This window comes from Leiobunum rupestre, chromosome 4, assembly GCF_980474605.1.
Source record: "Leiobunum rupestre chromosome 4, qqLeiRupe1.1.hap1, whole genome shotgun sequence".
In the NCBI taxonomy this organism is placed as follows: domain Eukaryota; kingdom Metazoa; phylum Arthropoda; class Arachnida; order Opiliones; family Sclerosomatidae; genus Leiobunum; species Leiobunum rupestre.
Window position 1 is genome coordinate 39,813,554 of NC_143387.1, and position 18,174 is coordinate 39,831,727.

The 18,174-nt window shown below is 37.8% G+C and overlaps 1 protein-coding gene across 1 annotated transcript in view; it reads right to left on the reverse strand.

Annotated features, from left to right (window-relative positions):
- Positions 1–10,341: 10,341 nt before the first annotated feature.
- The window catches only part of HERC2 (E3 ubiquitin-protein ligase HERC2), a 120,555-nt gene continuing 112,722 nt past the window's right edge, over positions 10,342–18,174 (reverse strand). The window contains exons 67-79 of the mRNA XM_090171355.1: positions 17,881–18,095; positions 16,741–16,918; positions 15,754–16,007; positions 15,549–15,688; positions 14,965–15,365; positions 14,625–14,708; positions 13,235–13,376; positions 12,363–12,557; positions 11,887–12,021; positions 11,655–11,817; positions 11,346–11,451; positions 11,074–11,286; positions 10,342–10,867 (exon numbers count right to left, since the gene is read on the reverse strand). Coding sequence (XP_090027481.1) covers positions 10,583–10,867; positions 11,074–11,286; positions 11,346–11,451; positions 11,655–11,817; positions 11,887–12,021; positions 12,363–12,557; positions 13,235–13,376; positions 14,625–14,708; positions 14,965–15,365; positions 15,549–15,688; positions 15,754–16,007; positions 16,741–16,918; positions 17,881–18,095 — 2,511 coding nt within the window. The 3' untranslated portion in view covers positions 10,342–10,582. The remainder of the gene's footprint in view (positions 10,868–11,073; positions 11,287–11,345; positions 11,452–11,654; positions 11,818–11,886; positions 12,022–12,362; positions 12,558–13,234; positions 13,377–14,624; positions 14,709–14,964; positions 15,366–15,548; positions 15,689–15,753; positions 16,008–16,740; positions 16,919–17,880; positions 18,096–18,174) is intronic.

Here is an 18,174-nt window from a genome sequence, read left to right on the forward strand (position 1 = left end):
CCGGAAGTCGAGGTTCCTCCACACTAGACCAGTGACCGCGCGAACTCGTTTGGTAAATTTATTGGTGTGGCTAGAGAACTTCAAGAAGGGGTCAAGTTGTACACCCAGATCTCTCACCGAGAGAGTAGTTTTGAGGGGCGTACCGTTTAAAGTGTAAACAAAATTGTGGTTTTTGTGGCCCAGGTGGAGGACAGAGCGTTTTGATTCATTAAAGGATAGACCGCGCGATTTGGCCCAGAGAGCAGCCCTATCCAAGTCAGATTGAAGATCATGACAATCAGAGAGAGTTTGGAGACGGTGAAAGAGCTTAGAGTCGTCGGCAAAGAGGAGTATAAGCGCAACGAGTTTAGCGTCAGGCAGAGAATTGATGAGAACATTGAAGACAAGGGGTCCAAGGACAGAACCCTACAAATATCACCCCAGCCGGACGCCACGCCTCCTACCACTCAAATAGTCCTCGATCCAGGCGAGAGCATCGCCAACAATGCCCGCAGCTTTTAGTGAATCAAGGAGACAGGATTCCGGAATCGAATCAAACGTCTTGGCCAAATCTAGGTAAATTAAATCTACACTGTACCCCTCGACTAGTCACTGGGACCACAAATTCGTTGCTTCAAGTAGGTTAGTCAGACAGGATCGCCTGGCGAGAAAACCGTGCTGGTAACGGGTGAAAAAGTTGGTGGCGGTTAGGTGGGCGGTAGTTTGACTATGGACCAATTGTTTGCTCAATTTGGGGGTTTGGTTAAGGTTACTTATTGGGCGGTATTTGGTGCGGTCAGCTCGGGAGCCCGATTTGTGGACTGGGGTTATGTTGGCCTCCTCCCAGTAAAAGGGAAGTTGACATTCGGAGAAGGAGCGATAAATGATCAAGTACAGTGGGAAAGAAAGAGCAGTAGAAAGGGATTTTAACAGAAACGGGTGAACACCATCAGGGCCCGGGGATTTTGAAACATTTAATTTAGATAGAAGCATTTTAATGGTTGTAGGATCGCATGTGAAACCCGTCAAGCTAGCCTGAGGAGTGGGCCTGGAGGAAGATATAGGGATTGAGAGAGGAGGCCACGGTGGCGAGGAAGCGACCAGTGTCTGTATGGTGACTATACTAGTAAAGTAATCATTCAATAGGCAAACGGCTTCTGCAGTAGCGACAGTGTAGGTTCCGTCATGTTTCATTAGCTCGATAATACCTACTCTAGTGGAGGAGCGAAATCTATTAACATGCCAAGGTATTTTCAAATTGCCGCCTCTGGTTACGATAGTGGGAAGTGTGGGCATTGCGTGCTTTTCGATACCGTTCGTACGCCGATGCCAGAGATGTCTGGGAAGCAGATCGCTTTTTGGTTATCGGGAAATGAGACCACGCATTGTTTTTAAAAGACCGACTGCAAATCGTACGCAAATTTAGTTTCGGCGGTTTCGGGGGTTTTCGCATGGGGACAAATAGATCAATACCAGTTTGAATTGTACGTAGGAAAAGGCCCAGGCATATAACACGAATTGTTGGAAATATTAATTTGATCACTGGCTTGACGAGGAGAACATTTTTCTTTCGGTCTCCGAAACTCATTCGTACCCTAGATTCGAAATCAAGCTCCTTGCACGTAACGTAGGCTCTTACTGAGTTCCAGGCGGAAGTCGGAAAAAACTGCCTCCGTGGAGCTCGCAGGGCTACCGACATCTAGTTAAAACGTACAGTGAAAATTTAGCTGTTGTTTTTGACTTGTGGTTTTCAAGATACCAGATATTTTTGCATTATATTGTTTTAAAACAATAATGGATCATGCCTGTAGCTCTAAAAATGTTTCTAAACGAAAGAAAACTAAAGGTGAGTAATATAATCTTGGGTTATCTATTGAAATTCCTTATTTCTCACCCTGCTATGGAGCCCGATTTTTCCGACTTCCGGCGCGAACTCAGTAAAAGCCTCACGAGAAAACGCGCTATCGAGAAACACCGTGATTTAGAATCTAGGATACTTAGTTATATTATTTTTGTTCGTACTCTCTATACTTCCTTGGTGCTTCCCCCATAGAAATCTTGAATGATTCCGTATAAATACAAAATGGGTCAATTACATTTTCGGAGGTTTCGTCATTACAGTGGCGTAGCCAGGATTTTGTTTCGGAGGGGGCACACCATTAAAAAAAAAAGTAAAAAAATAAAAATATTTGTACGTACGACCATACGTTTCGGGGGGGGGGCATGTTCCCCCTGTGCACCCCCCCTGGCTACGCCACTGCGACATTATCAGCCAATCACGATTTACAGAGTGATCACGGCAACGACTCGTTGCCATCTAGTTTGAGTTACTGAAAATAATAATTCGATTTTAGATTACGTCACTTTAAGAACCAGCATTTGATTGGCCCACGTCAATCGAGTTCAATGTAGTTTTTAAACATGGTAAACTGTTTCGTTACTCGTAAAGATTTTTCTCTTCTATGCAAACGTTTTGGATAACTATTGCGTTGTTTGTTGTTATGGTTCCTCGATGCTTCATTTCTACACGATAATGTGTCGTTGTACAGGTAAAGTTTGGGTTTTCTTAAGCCTCGGTGCAATTTGAAATGTTAACAAGCGGCGTACTATTCAAATTGGTTATTTGGTAAAAGTTATGTCAGGCCTAGGCTTAAATATTTTCAAAGTGAACCTAAAAAGAAATCTTATTTATCTTCCTCACAATGGCATTTAAATATTCCTTATAATAAGTAAATATGAAAACAAAACTAAAAGTTAAAAAAATCTTACCATTATTATTAAACAAAAATCCAAAAACGTTGAAGTGGTTCATGTGAAAAAAATTCCAGCAAAAACCTATGGCAATTCTGCGAGCTTGGATCGGATGGATCCTGTAAGAATCGTCTGAGCCAGGAGGATAGGAAGGGAGGCGAAGTAGGAGGGATGAACGCGCCAGTATTCTTGTAAGAAGTTTAGCGCGCGCTCGGCGGGAAAATTTCGGAAAAATGGCGGCAAGATTGCGGCCGCTACGCTACGTGTTGCCGCCATTTTTCCGAAATTTTCCCGCCGAGCGCGCGCTAAACTTCTTACAAGAATACTGGCGCGTTCATCCCTCCTACTTCGCCTCCCTTCCTATCCTCCTTGGTCTAAGCTTCTACTATTTTTAACCGCCATGTTATGGCGCTAGCGGCTTTCTGTAATCAATGAATGGCCGCTGATTGGCTGAAGCTTAAGCAAAGACTATATAATCATTAGTCGTTGCTACAAAATGTCCTGGCGTCAGGTTCTCCCGTAGACCGTAGCATTCTAGGTAGGAGTATAGACTTTTAAACGCGCCTTCCCAATCGACCGCCATTACCTTTCAGTATACGGGGAGGGTGATGAAAAAACCGGTTTTGGGGGGATGAAATTTCTGCGGTAGAGGGCTTGCTCGTTGGTTGTCTGTACGATAATGGCGGCGCCCGGTAAACGTTTCAAAAAAGAGTGTATAAGATTTCTATGGCTTCCACTGTCCACAAATAAACTTTGCCTCTGAGGTCTGGATCCCACCGATGATTGGCGATCAAACGCGTCAAACCAAGGCCCACAACCGTTTCACTAAACTGACTAGGGGTCTCGACACCATGGATTAAATAACCTTACAGGGATAGTTCTCTGGGGTACAATATTTGCTCCAGACGTACCCTGGTGGCCAGAATTGTCAACGACTGGAAGTCTCGATTTTACCGATACACGGGGGAAAAATTGCAAAGGGGGTGCAATCGCGGAGACACTGAATAACGTGGAAACTGAATTAGAGCTCGGCGTTTGGATAAGAATTAATCAATTTATTTATTTTTATCCAAAACACAGAATTATCCACAAATTATCCGAAAAAATCTATTATTTTTACATGTTAAATTGCATTTTAGTCTGGATAATATCCACGAATAAACAGTTAATCGTAATTTTTATGGTTAATCGAAATTTTAGCGGTTAATTTATCCGTTTCGCCGAGCTCTAAACTGAATAACTGAATAGCGTGGAAACTGAATAACGTGGAGACTGAATAACGTGGAAACTGAATAACGTGGAAACTGAATTGCGTGGAATCTGAATTACGTGGAAACTGAATAGCGTGGAATCTGAATAACGTGGAAAAGTTTCCCCTTGTTGTTGCTAAAAGTCGCCACTGATTGAATTTTAAAGGCGTAGTTTTCCATTTAAACAAGTTGGGCAAAATAGTACAAATAGTTTCACTTGCTGATTTATTTAGTGAAACATTTATTATTTCTTCTTCTCTTTTCTCGAAATAATTTTTATTTGATAAATATATGGACTCCTTATGCATAAGGTTAGAATGGGTATATAGCCCCAGGGCGGTAATCGCTTAATGGTGGCTGTTGTTTCTATATTGCACCGAAGATAATTACGATTTTGTATAAATACAAGGGTAGCAGATTTTTGGGCGGCAAAAGTATAAAGACGGCCCTGACTATAGTTTCCATTTTTTTAAGAACGAGTGATACTTTCTTTAGAAAAGTAAATTTTAGACTAGAAATGAAGTTTATGAGTGAACGGGTGGAACAATTTTTACCAAAGGAAATTACGTTGTAGCAAATTAGGTTTTAATATTTACTATATGAGGTAAAATTTATGTAGTTGCAGATTTTATAATGGAATTTAAAGAATTATAGTAAAGTTGCACTTGAAAAATCCACGACTTGAGTTTTGGTCTGCAAGTGAGTGAAGTGATCTGCGAATGACCGGAAATGGAATACGCATGAGTTTGGAAAATCATTTTGCATCTGGCCAAAGGTCAATCGCAAGATAACCTCATTGTTTTACCAAATAATTATGGTCCTTCTCTCGACAATATATAGTTCTTAAAAACTTTGTATAATTAGTTATTAATTGATTATTGCACCTTCTACCCAAATAATTACTTATGGCTTTTATTTACAGTAATAAATTATGCACAAAATATACCTTGTGAGACAGAGAAAAGAAACAGCTATTAAATAATAAATGGTTTTATCAAAGCAGTTGAACGGTTGAATTATAGGGAGCAGCTGAGATCTATGAAGGCGCGGATATTGGAAATGTTTAAGATATATTTTATGAATTATTTTAAAAATCAATATAAATTTTTGTACATTCATAAATGTTCTAAAATAATTTCCATCGATTTTCCTCAAATTTACACAAACTGATGTACATATTTATCAGATCGAATTGCATATCTTTTAAAACCCTTTCCTTAAATTGAGTCTTGAAACTGTAACGGTAAACTGAGAAAAAAATAAATTGTGAAGTATTACGAGTAAAATAACGGCATTGAACTTGTGTTTATACGTACTGCGATTAACTCGTAACATAGACTAAATTTCTGAAATATAAAAAAAATAATAATATTTTTTTTTATAAATATGATAATGAATTTGAGAAGTTCGAGTTCGGAAGTTATAACGTCGTGGATGGACGGGAACGGTTGGCGGCAGTTGCGGCTAGACGGGAATGGCTGGCGGCAGCTGCGGCTAGGCGGGAATGGCTGGCGGCAGCTGCGGCTAGACGGGAGAGGCTAGCGGTAGTTGCGGCTGGACGGGAATGGCTGGCGGCGTCAGAACTCGTTATAGAAGCGGCTTATTTGACTCAGAGTCGGACTCGTTCTCCCTCCCAATTAATATTTTTTATATAAATCTGATCAGGAATTTGAGGAATGTATTAAGGTTAACAGAAACTTTTACTGCAACTATGGCCTTAATTTCTATAATTAACGGTCGATTTTCTGTCTAAAAGAAGAGCCTTCGAGTACAAGGGGGCAGTTTGTCTTGCTATTTTAATTTTTTGACGAGTGACAACTGATTGACATCTCTGACAACTTAAGTGACAACTCTGACAGCTTGAGTGACCGCCTGGACAATTCCATGTAATGTAGCTTACCTCTTTTTTTAATGCTCATTGTATATATTCTATTCAACAACAGTCAGGGCCGTCAGTCAAGCTGTCGACGCTGTCACTCATTTTTGCGGGGGTCTAAATTCGCGCACGAGATAATGGAATCTCTGTTCTCGGCCTTTAAGCGGCCATTCCCGTCTAACCGCCGCTGACCGTTCCCGTCCAGCCGAAGCTGCCACCAGCCATTCCCGTCCAGCCGCATCTGTCACCAGCCATTCCCGCCTAGCCGCAGCTGCCGCCAGCCATTCCCGTCTAGACGCAACTGCCGCCAGCCATTCCCGCCTAGCCACAGCTGCCGCCAATCGTTCCCGTCCAGCCGCGACGCTATAACTACCGACCTTGAACTTTTCGTCCCAGTTATAGAACATTTGAATATTTTATATAATTTATTGATTTTTAATTTAAAATTATATATTTAAAAATCTGCCACCCTTTTATTTATACAAAATGCTAATTATTTTTGGTGCAATATAGAAACAACAGCCACCATTAAGCGATTACCGCCCTGGGGCTATATCCCCATTCTAACCTGATGCATACGGAGTCCATATATTTATCAAATAAAAAGAATTTCGAGAAAAGAGAAGAAGCAATATTAAATGTTTCACTAAATAAATCAGCAAGTGAAACTATTTGTACTATTTTGCTCAACTTGTTTAAATGGAAAACGACGCCTTTAAAATTCAGTCAGTGGCGACATTTAGCAACAACAAGGGGAAACTTTTCCACGTTATTCAATTTACACGCTATTCAGTTTCCACGCTGTTCAGTTTCCACGTTGTTCAGTTTCCACGTTGTTCAGTTTCCACGTTGTTCAGTTTCCACGTTGTTCAGTTTCCACGTTGTTCAGTTTCCACGTTATTCAGTTTCCACGTTATTCAGTTTCCACGTTGTTCAGTTTCCACGTTATTCAGTTTCCATGTTATTCAGTTTCCACGCTATTCAGGTTTTACTTACTTTTCCACGTAAATCAGGATGCGCGTTATTCAGTTTCCACGTTATTCAGTCGGTCCGCAATCGCGAATTCGCGATTGATGAAATTATTATTTTTGTAGGCCAAGGCCTATCTATTGAAAACTTGTTTACAGTTTGAAAGCCTATAAGAAATTTAACGAAAAATTAGGTGATATACATAAATGGCTAAAAAACAATATGAAAAAGGTCGCTTACGGTACTTATTATTTCCCACATTTAACCAGGAAGCTCTAGAGCCACTGAGGTACTGACCACGATTGAATATTTCAATTTCAAATGTAATAAAACAAACCGTTGGAAAAATATTAAATTCGCCAAGAAATCTTATTCCGTATTTGTATCGGTAAAGAGGGTAAAATTGAGGGGACGGCAAAAATATCTGGCAGCCTTGTTTGAAACAAACATCTTCAACTCGTAATATAATAAAATGTGTTAGAGAGAACTATACTTGTAAAGTCATTTAATCCATGGTTCTTACGTAACCATTTAACCAACCGGTTCGGTTCTTTTAACATGTAACATTTCTTCTTTTTTTATTTTTATCCTTATATTGTATACTTTAACAGTATTGTCCCTATTGTATATTGATATTGTTCTGTCCAATTTTGCAACGTTTCTTCTTTTTTCTATTATTCTCTAGTATTTTATCCTCATTGTATACCATTGCCTCCTATACGGCTACTCATAAGCTAACATCTAGCTTCGTAGCCCTTACTCATTTGATTAAATAAATAAATTATTATTATTAGTAAAGTTGGGTGGTTGGGTTAGACCCAACCTAGCACTTCGACCAGAGGTCCATTGTGCAGCCCCAGCCAATTAAACATGGAAAAGCCCAGTCTTAGAAACAAAGCGCAAGATATGCTTCGCCGGGATGTTGGAAATATCGCTCGTTTCCAACCTATGCATACTGTAATGGGGGGGGACCTTGGCACCCGAATGGAAAACCCATTTCCCCAGATGGCGCCACACGACTGGTTTTGGCGGGAAGAATCCGCTATAAGAAGGAGCCGCTTTGCCCTGTGAGATTCATTCCTGACCTGGAGTTTGAGCGGTCGACTTCGAGTGATAACCATTTATGCTTTGTATATAATTAAATACGGAATAAAAGAGTTATTTTTGTATCCTAATTAAAAAGGTATACTATTTTTTGACCCTACAACCCCCATACACTTGCACATACCAAGGTACTCAAACCTTTGAGCCGCGTAAGAATCACAGACACAAAGGACATGAGAGGAAGTTTCCTTCTCTGCAAGGCATACCCTGCACAAAGGACTCTCACTGATACCAATCAGATGCAGATGTCTATTAAGCTGGCAGTGACCTAAAAGTAGGCCCGTAAACACCGTTATACTACTCTTAGAGAGCGAAAGCAACTCTTTTGCTCTATTCATAGAAGACCTAGGAATAAATTCCTTGGCCTGCCTCTCAGTCATAGCGCCATGCACATGGCTGCGAACCAGGCCATTGGGTATTGGAATAGCAGGTTCAGCACCTAAGAACCTAGCCTCCGCACCCTCCTTGGCCAGAGTGTCGGCCATCTCATTGCCATGATGCCCCTTATGACCAGGCACCCAATATAGTTGAACCCTATTATGGGTGCCCACAGTGGCGCCGATCCCATGGGGACGGCGGGGCCGAAGCCCCCATTGGTAAAACCGCCGATGTTAAAAGCCATTTTCTTTTAAGCATCCGTAGCAAGAAAGTGTTGCCAGCAGCCCCATTCCAAGTTTATTAGTGAGCTTCGGCCCCCATTGGAAAAAAAAGCGATTGGCGCCACTGGGTGCCCAGTTCCGAAAGGAGATCCAAACAGCTAAGAACAAGCTTAGAAGTAATACTAAATTGATTAAGAGCCTTAAGGGCAGCCTGACTGTCCGAGAAAATCTGAATAGTCTTGCCCCGATACTTCTTTTTAAGACAGAAGTCTACACAGAATCAGATGGCTCAAATCTCAGCCTGAAAAACCGTAGCAAAAACGCCAAGGCTCTAAGAGAAGCCAAACTTCTTAGTGTGACAGTAAACTCCAGCACCCACCCCTGAGTGAGTCTTGGAGCCATCCGTGAACCAAACAATTTCGCCCTTGGTTCCAAACAGTGTCGCCAGACCAGTCTAAACGACTTGGAAAGTAAACACTAAATAAAATAAGTACAGGCTCAACTAGAATGGTTGGTGGAGGGCTAATATTTAGGACAGTAGCCACACCAAGGTTTACCGTGAAATCTCCAGTCAGTTACCAATGGGTCTAAAACTCATTCTTACGCAGGTTCAGGAATGTTTTGCCTAATTGTCTTACTAGTCAAGTGGCCCTCAAGGCTCTCAATCAGTTTAAGATTTCTTCTAAACTGCTCAATAGCTGTTGGAATCTCGTCTCGGAACTATAGGCAACAACAATAAAGTTCAGCTCTATTGGGTTCCTGGCCATCGTGGGTTCTACCACCCTCCTACGCATTGTAACCCGGCCACCTGAATTAAAAGCTTTAAAAGTCGCTCCATGACTTAGGCCTAGGGTGGTGCCTTGGGTATTAGCCTAGCTGATTATTATTATTATTATTATTATTATTATGAGAAGGCCGATGTCTTGGCCATTAAGGGGGCAGAGGCTGGGTTCTTTGGTCCTGAACCTGCCGTTCCTATCCTTTCTAGCATAGTGTGCGGCCTTATCTCAAATCCTTTTAGTAACCGTCAACTCAAGCTTTGGCTTGAGATGGATGGCCAAAGACAGACTAAAGAGTTTATCTCAGGCCCCTCTAGACAGAGAGCGAAAAAGTTGCTCTCGCTCTCCAAGTCCAATATCAGGTTGGTCGTCGGCCTACTAACAGGCCACTGCCTACTTAACAGATATCTTTACTTGATTGGAATCAATGATGATCCAATCTGTAGGGCTTGTCAGGTGCGATTATAACATGGCCCCAAGGTTCGAGCATCTTGGTATGCATCAGCTGGAAACTTCTGATTTCTATAATATGCCGTTTTGTGTCGTATATTGGGCTTTTGAAGTCTTAAGGTTCGGGTTTGCACAATGGACCTCTGGTCGACGTGCGTGAACGGGCATGTCCTTAGCCCTTCAACCCTTCATTAATAATAATAATAATAATAATAACAAGGAATTATGCGTGTGGGATAATTTTAGTCTTTTATGCTAAAAAAATTATCAACGTAAGCAGCATATCTTTTTGTTTAACTAAAGGAAATGCATGTGACTAGATTTAGCAACAGTCCCCAATTTTCATTGGTCAAAAATCCTGTCACAACCCTAAGTAATTTTTCGAGTAAAAGACAAATGATGAAACCTTTACCTAACCTAAATTAATCAAAACACTGAAAATCTCAGTAGCAATTGCTTTTGACTGACAATAGACAAGAAAAATAACACTTAAGAATATTAATTTGATTTGGATGCTTGTGCTGTGTGGATTTGTAGTAAATACAAACACTTCCTAATTTCATGGTTTTGTAATAAACACAAAGCTGTATTGACTTTGAAAATTAATTACATTTTAACAAAGTATTTAATTTTCTGGCTTATAGCAAATCAAATAAAAGTACATGTTAACTAGCCTAAGTGAACATGTTAATAATTTTAAATAAAATCTTATGTTCAAGAATAATTTTTTTAAGAAAAATGGTTAAGAATAAATAACTTGTATCAGGGTAAAGATTTAAATAATAGTGCTATGGAATGGAGTCATGACACATTATTAGACTGAGTTCAATTTACATTGTTTAAATAAATACGATGCTCTTCAGATCCTAAACTGTCAACGTCATCGTCACTATCTGTATTTCCTGATGAGTTAATGTCCATGCTTGTTTCACCTTCATTCAGTGCGACGCGGGCATAATCATCGGTATCAATGGATTTACAGAAGTGAATTGCATATTTCAGTTTATCACACAACACTGCTTTACACGAATACCTCGGCATTTTTAACAAAAAGAAACAAGTGTAGCTTTCAGGAAGAAAATGATCAGGGGGATTGTACTTATCCAAGACCTAAAACAAAGACAGTTTTATTTTATATTATGAATAGAATTTCTTGGATATGCAATAAATTTTTGGTACAAACAGTAGGTGTTAAAATAAATGCCACTCTTTTTCTATCATTGCCACTGATGTTATATCAAGTATTTACTCATCCAGCAGACCTAAACTCAGTTGCAACTTCTTCGGACAAAAATTAGAAATGCTTAATAACATACCTGTAAGACAAAATCTCTTCCACGAAAATCAGCTATTGTTCTGGGTAATCTAGTTCTACCCCATACAAAACGCAGGAAAAGAGATCTTTCTGTATTTGTAAATTCTTCCATCACTTCCCAAAACCAATGAACTAAAGATGAATCTGCTTCAACACCTTTGTACGTAGCTACAGCTTTTAGCAAATGAATAGGAATATCTGGACTACCACAAACCTAAAATAAAATAATCAATTTAGTTTAAAACATTTTTAATCAAAAACAAATTATTTTACCATTGTTTCTAATTCATATCCGGTAAAAAGTGATAATAATGGTACTGGTATAACTTTAGATATTCCTTCCCTAACTGCATTAACTTGTTCATCAAATTCATGAAGTCTAAAATTGATAACAAATTATAAATTTAAGTTTAGCAAATGCAACAAAACTACACTTATGAATTATTTGACAGCAATTAGGTTAAACTTGGACGCCATCTTGAAAAATATCTTTTATTCTATTTGTTCTGAACTAAATGGCCTGGAGAAGCCAATAATTTTGGCCTGTTGAAGGTAGAAAAGCTGCTTTAATTAAACACAAACCTGTAATTCAGGGCCAAATGTATGTACTGGGATCGATTTTCATAAGTAATATGCTGATATTTCGTGCTCAATGAAACTTCAATTCCTGCAGCACTATGTACTGAAAAAGGCATATCTAATCTCTGGAAAGCTTCTGGTTCCATATCTCTAATACACATCAAACCTATGTACAAAACACATATTCACTGAAATTAGTAATTGAAAGAGAATTATATATAAGGATATCACTTACTTGGAATGTAATCTCTATCAACTTCAGTTAGATCAGATGGTGTTAAAGACATTCCAGATAACTGCTTCCATACTGGCTCAGCAAGATTCAAACTCAAAGGGCTACCAGTTCGAACAGCAACTCCCATTAATATACCTAACAAGAAAGAAGTTAATTTTTAGTAGAATGAAATGATATCTAAAATAGAGAGATATGGAGATTCGAAGTGAGCATCTGCACACCACATTAAAGCAATATATTGTACTGCATTCAAGGTTTAACTACTCCCAAAGCTTTGGCCATGTAGAAAATCCACCATCCTAATTGCCCACATTATTCCTTGCATTATCTCAAGGCTCAATTGCGGTCAAGCTATGGGATGGCACACCCAATTTGTGTCTCAATTTGGTAAAGATTCATAATTTGTGGATCTTCTACATGCCAGAAGTCTGATATTGAGATATTTTAATGTAAAAATTAATAGAATGAATTTATACCTAAAAATTTTAACATATTCATATGCAACGAGCTTTTTGCCGTTGGATTTAGGAGAAAACAGTCCCTGTTAGTTCCAGCTTCATCACGGCCATTTGGTGTTAAAATGAGTAATGGTAAAGAGCCATTTTGAAGCTCATCACACATTTCAGCAATAGACTCAGAATAACCCCCTCCACAGTCATCAACACTTTCTCCTATTGAAAAAAAGGGATCGACTTTAGAATATATTAAGTATTAATAAACTTCTTTAAACGTAGCAGTTTTTATTTATAATACAAATGGTAGAGTGGGTGGCACTCACACTGTATCATTTATGATTGTTCTTTGAACATAAATTAACTATTATACTCGTTATTAGTGCTTAATCTAATACTTAAATAGTCAAATATAATGAGACGGTTTTAAACGAGTGTAACTTTAATGGCTGTCATAAAACCAACTGCCAGGCAGTCCTAGAAGTCTTGCCTATCATATTTTACAATAGGTGGCGAACCCTAGTGGTAATAATTTTAACTAATAATAATATTACTACATCTTATCCCTTAGATTATTACTTTAACCAAAAACATATTTTTCATAAATATTTTAAGCTTTAAAATATTTTACTTTAAACTAACATTCATTTAGTAACTTAACTTCAGAGTTATTTTGAGATAATAAATATTTAACACAATATAGTCTTTAAAGGTTAAGTGTCTTCACTGGCTTAATTTGCCTTTTAATTTAATAATTTTAACTAATAATAATATTGGTACACACACTATGCCAAGGTTAAAGGTAAGTGTACTTGGCATGACCCTTCTATGTATAATTTAAACAGACCAGCTTGGAAACCAATTTAGGTTATTTTTATTATAATTGCAAGACTTACCCATAAATTTCACTTTCCAAACTCGATGTGGTAACAACAAGTTTTCATTCATAAGTAAAGACATTTTGTTGACTAGCTGGCCAAAAACTGATTTTGTACCATCAGGACCAGCATAGCCACCTTTGGAACGCGAGCGCTTAACCTATAAATTAAAGTGACAATATTTACTATACTTAGATATCGAATATTGGCTTCCCCAAATATTACATCATGAATTTCATTCTCCAATATTCAACTCCAACATTACCCTTGGTACTTTCTTAAAAAGAAAAAGGTGGAACTTATTTTTGCCCCCTCACCTGCGACCAATGTATATGCATTTTACGTATGGTTTGTAGATAGCATGCTTATGGGTTTTATTCCTGGTAGGTACAGTGAACATTTTCATTACATTACTTTTATAAGAAAACTTTGTTAAAAAACTCAAGTTTAACACTTAAAAGAAATATTTTAAAACTATACTTATTTTATAATACAAGATGTCACGACGGACATTTGAGTACACACAATCCTCCTGATGTGTTCAGTACATCTGACATGTTAATGTTAAATTTAAAACCAATTTATAAAATCCCTGTACAATAACTTAATAAGCGCATTACAGCAACCTAAGAAGAATATTTACGAAAAGGAGCGCTTAGAACAATATTTAAATCACCCAAGCAAAAAAAACCCAAGAGAAGAAATGTATCTCTTATCACACTATCCTAAAAAATAGCCCACTAACTTAAGAGTAATTTTACCATAAAGAGAAACGATTACAGCATTTTATCAAACACATTGTCCATTAATTAGGAACAATATTTAAATTACCCTACACATAATATAAGTAAGCTGTTTGCGAAGGGAAAAAAATGCATGTCACTCTCACGGTTAGTTCTGTAAAATGTTATTGTTGGTGTTTTATTATATTTAAAAACCAAAAAAATAGTTAAGGGGCTATAAGGCCTAACAATGGGTTTATGTAACTAGACTGCATGACGAGCCGCGGTGACGATTACTTAAAAGTAATAAAGATTTTAAACTTTATTTTTATTATATCACAGGTTTTAATTCGCAAACAGCTTACTTATATCATAAGTAACATTACTTAAGTATGACACTGAAAGTTTTTGGTTAGTAATAGTCTGTTGTAAAGTGATTGCGTAATGGGAAGTAGCATAACCGGAAACTCGCCACTTCTTTCTCTCTTTATTCGGGATTTATTATGGCCTTTGAATAAGTCTTTTTTAAGGTTTTATTTTTGAAACATAATTTTGGTAAGGGAATCCATAAATCATTTTCATTTTTTTCTATAGTTTTTCTAGAAATTATTTTGGTATGTGACAACAACCTAATAAGCTAGGATTCTGTAGAAAGAATTAAAATGTTGGTCTAATTTTGTACATACCTGTATCCGATTTAATTCTATTACTGGTCCATGTTGTCGGTCCCTAAGCATAGTGGCTTGAACAACTTTTCTAAAGGTGCTTTCCTAAATTGAAATATAAACCCAAAATTAAAAATGATCCATGTATTCAAATAAAGAATTTTTTTTAACCAAGTTGGCTTGTGACAAATTTATCAATGTGTTCCCACCTATGTAAAACCTGACACAGAGGTTGACATAACAGTCTAAATTTTGTAAAATCCCCACTGTTTATGATACTTCTAAACTATACCAATTTGGGTAAGCTGGTAGAGAGCCATCAGTTACAAAAGAAACGATTACTTGTAGAAGTTTTACTTACTTTTCCTGATGATACGAGAAGGCCTCGCAATTTATCAACACCACTTGCCAAAGCAATTTGATCTCCATTGCTCCCGTCTTTCATATGTGGTTGTGCTAAATCAAACATTGGTATGCACGGACAAAATAGTTCGGAAAAATGAAACAACAGTGCAAATCTGTTTCTTAAGACTGGGATTGGTATGTCTCGTAGATGGTCATACTCCAAAGGTACAGTACACGGCATTCTTCCAGTATTACTTGGCTTGCAAGTAGACCACGCGATTGAATGAGCAGAACCGCATGCAACCCTGTTGATTTTCTTGCCTTGCAATGCTGTAACTAATCTTGGACGAAGGATTGCACTCGTAGAACCATCGCCAAGTTGCCCTTCATCATTATCACCCCAAGTAAAAACTTCCCCTTGAAATAATAAATTAATTGAATAAAAAAAATTTACTATTTTCAAATGGTGAAGTAACATGGAAATATAAAACTTTCAAGACAAAAGTATTTAAGAAAAAAATTCACAAAAATTCTTAAAACTAGCTAAATACATTTTCAAGAATAATTGTACTGGGAAGAAACAGAAAAAGGGAAACAAACCTTTATCAGTACATGCAATGCAATGAAGAGACCCAACAGCAATGCACGTAACTCTTTTTCCTTGCAGAGCAGAAACCTTTCTGGGTCTCCTAACATGATCATCTAGACCATGACCTAATCGATGATAATCACCTTTTCCCCTAAAAGAAAAACTCTTCTTAAAGTAATAATTAATCTAGGTTACTTCAAATGATTATCACCTTACCAAGTATATACACTTCCAGATCTTGTGAGAGCTACTGAAAACTGTGATCCACATTCAACTTTCATAACACCCATCCCTTGTAGAGAATCCACTTTAAGTGGAATCTTGCAGCCATCACTCCCACCCCTTCCTAACTTTCCATAATCACCATCACCCCATGACCAAACGTTATCATCATCAGTTATGCACAAAGTCTGAGCATCGCCGCTTCCACAAGCTATATCAATTACACAGTGAGCTGCTAAAGCTTCAACCTATATTAGAAGAGAAATGCTTATTTATATTCAGTTACTATTATGGAGTGATTATCACATAAACCAAGAAACCATAACGCTATTTGAAATGATTATCCTGTATACTTAGGAATGTTGTGGGCAGGGCTTTAACAACAGGTTTACAGCCATGGTGTGTGGCATAATACAAGAGCTACACACTCTTCCTTTCTCATCTATTTGGACTCTTTGAGAATGATAGTCCTAAGCCTCGTCTAAGGGGACTTTCATGGGAGAGTTGTGTTGTGGTTGCAGTCCATTTAAAATACGTCATTCAGTCGCTGTTCGTTGCATTTACAAATTTACAATCTGATAACGTTTCAGTGACGTTTTTAGAATCGACTTCCAACCCATCACACCTCCCTTGAAAGTCCCTTTAAAATAAATAGCTTACGTACGGATTATTTGATTTTTTTTTACCTACATACTTGCACTAACAAGGGACTAGATAAATTTTGTGAATAACTTTAAATTTTTCAAAAACTTTGGCTCATGTTGCCCATTATTTCTGGCTCAAATCCATATCTTAACAGTCATTTAGTCACCGCCAACTAAGTTTCATAACAAAATTCTGTAGGGGTATTGGCAGGGTATCATTCCAAGAATGATGAATTCCTGCATATATAGCTCTAAACCATTGCATTTGTTAAGCCTGGTTTGGTGCTTAGCATTATTAAGAGAGCAAATAAATAAAATGAAAGATAATAAAACTTACTTTTTTGGGTTTAGGCTGGTCTTCACTGTCTCCATGTCCAAGTCTTCCATATCGTCCTTTCCCCCAAGTGTACAGCTCTCCTGTAGCAGTGATACAAGCACTATGGGCTCCCCCACAAGCAATATCAACTACCTCTTTACCACGCAAATATTCAATAACTCTTGGCCTTTCACAGGAACTATTTCAATTTCAGAAATAAATATATTATTAAATTTTATTTGATTAAAATTTGAAATAGGTATAGCTGTTTAATTAAATAATCAATCTTTGACAATATAGGAATTGGTATGTTATAGTCCTCCAGAAAACAAAAACCGAAATAATCAATGACACACACTATAGGTAAGTTCATCACCCCAGTGGCATAGCTGGGTGGAGTCATAGGGACATCTGCCCCCTAAATGTATGGTCATAAATACAAATCTTTTTTTTTAATGTTTTCCTCCCCCCACCCCCCAGAACCAAAATACTGGCTATATTAAATGCTTCCCCCCACAGCTTGAAGAAAACAACTCCAAAATAATAATTTCAGTTACTATGTATTTTCCTTTTTGAACAACACTTATTGAAAAGACCAAATGGTCATAAGAAACCCATTGTCTCTGAAAACCCCAAAATAACCCATCTGATACTATATTCACCCTAGAAGGAACACTGTAATTGTTAGGATTCACTTAATTGATGAGATTTGTATATGAAACATATTTATTATCTATTTTTCCTTTATCTGAGGAGTTGTCACACATACATTCTTATATTTATTAAAGGACACAGAATAGTCCTTTTCCCGCGCCCAAGTTCCATCGGTAACACTTTTACCCCGGGCTGGAACATAAGAGGAATACGGGTGCCAATTCAAATAAACCGCAAACAGTAATCACCACATTTTTACTATGGACTTTTTTGTGGAATATCTCTTCTCTTGCATACGTGCTCTCATTCCAAATTATTTGAGAATGAGGTAAGGATACTGCTGAAGGGGAGGAGACAATTAGGATAAGGGAAGATAATCTCGGAATCACCAGCTTTCAGGAATAGGAACCATATAAAATTATTAAGCCTATCTTTGATCTATTCAATTAAAATGTATGAAAGGTACAAAATAACTTTTATTTACAATTTATTGAGCATCATTATTACCTCTTATTGTTATGTCCAAGTTTTCCTTCGTCACCTTCACCCCAAGAAAAAACTTCCCTATCTGCTGACAGAGCAAGACAGTGTTTTCCTCCTGAATTCACTGCCACTTTTTTAATAAACACATGTTGTATGCTTTCTAGTAGCGTAGGAGTGGCAACTGACTCTGTTCCGCCAATACCCAACCGTCCACCAGCACCATAGCCTGTAGCATAAACCTTTGTAACAACATAAAGTCAAGTGACATTAATAACCTGAATTTGAATTAAATTTTTTTCTAAAGGGAGTGAAGAAGAG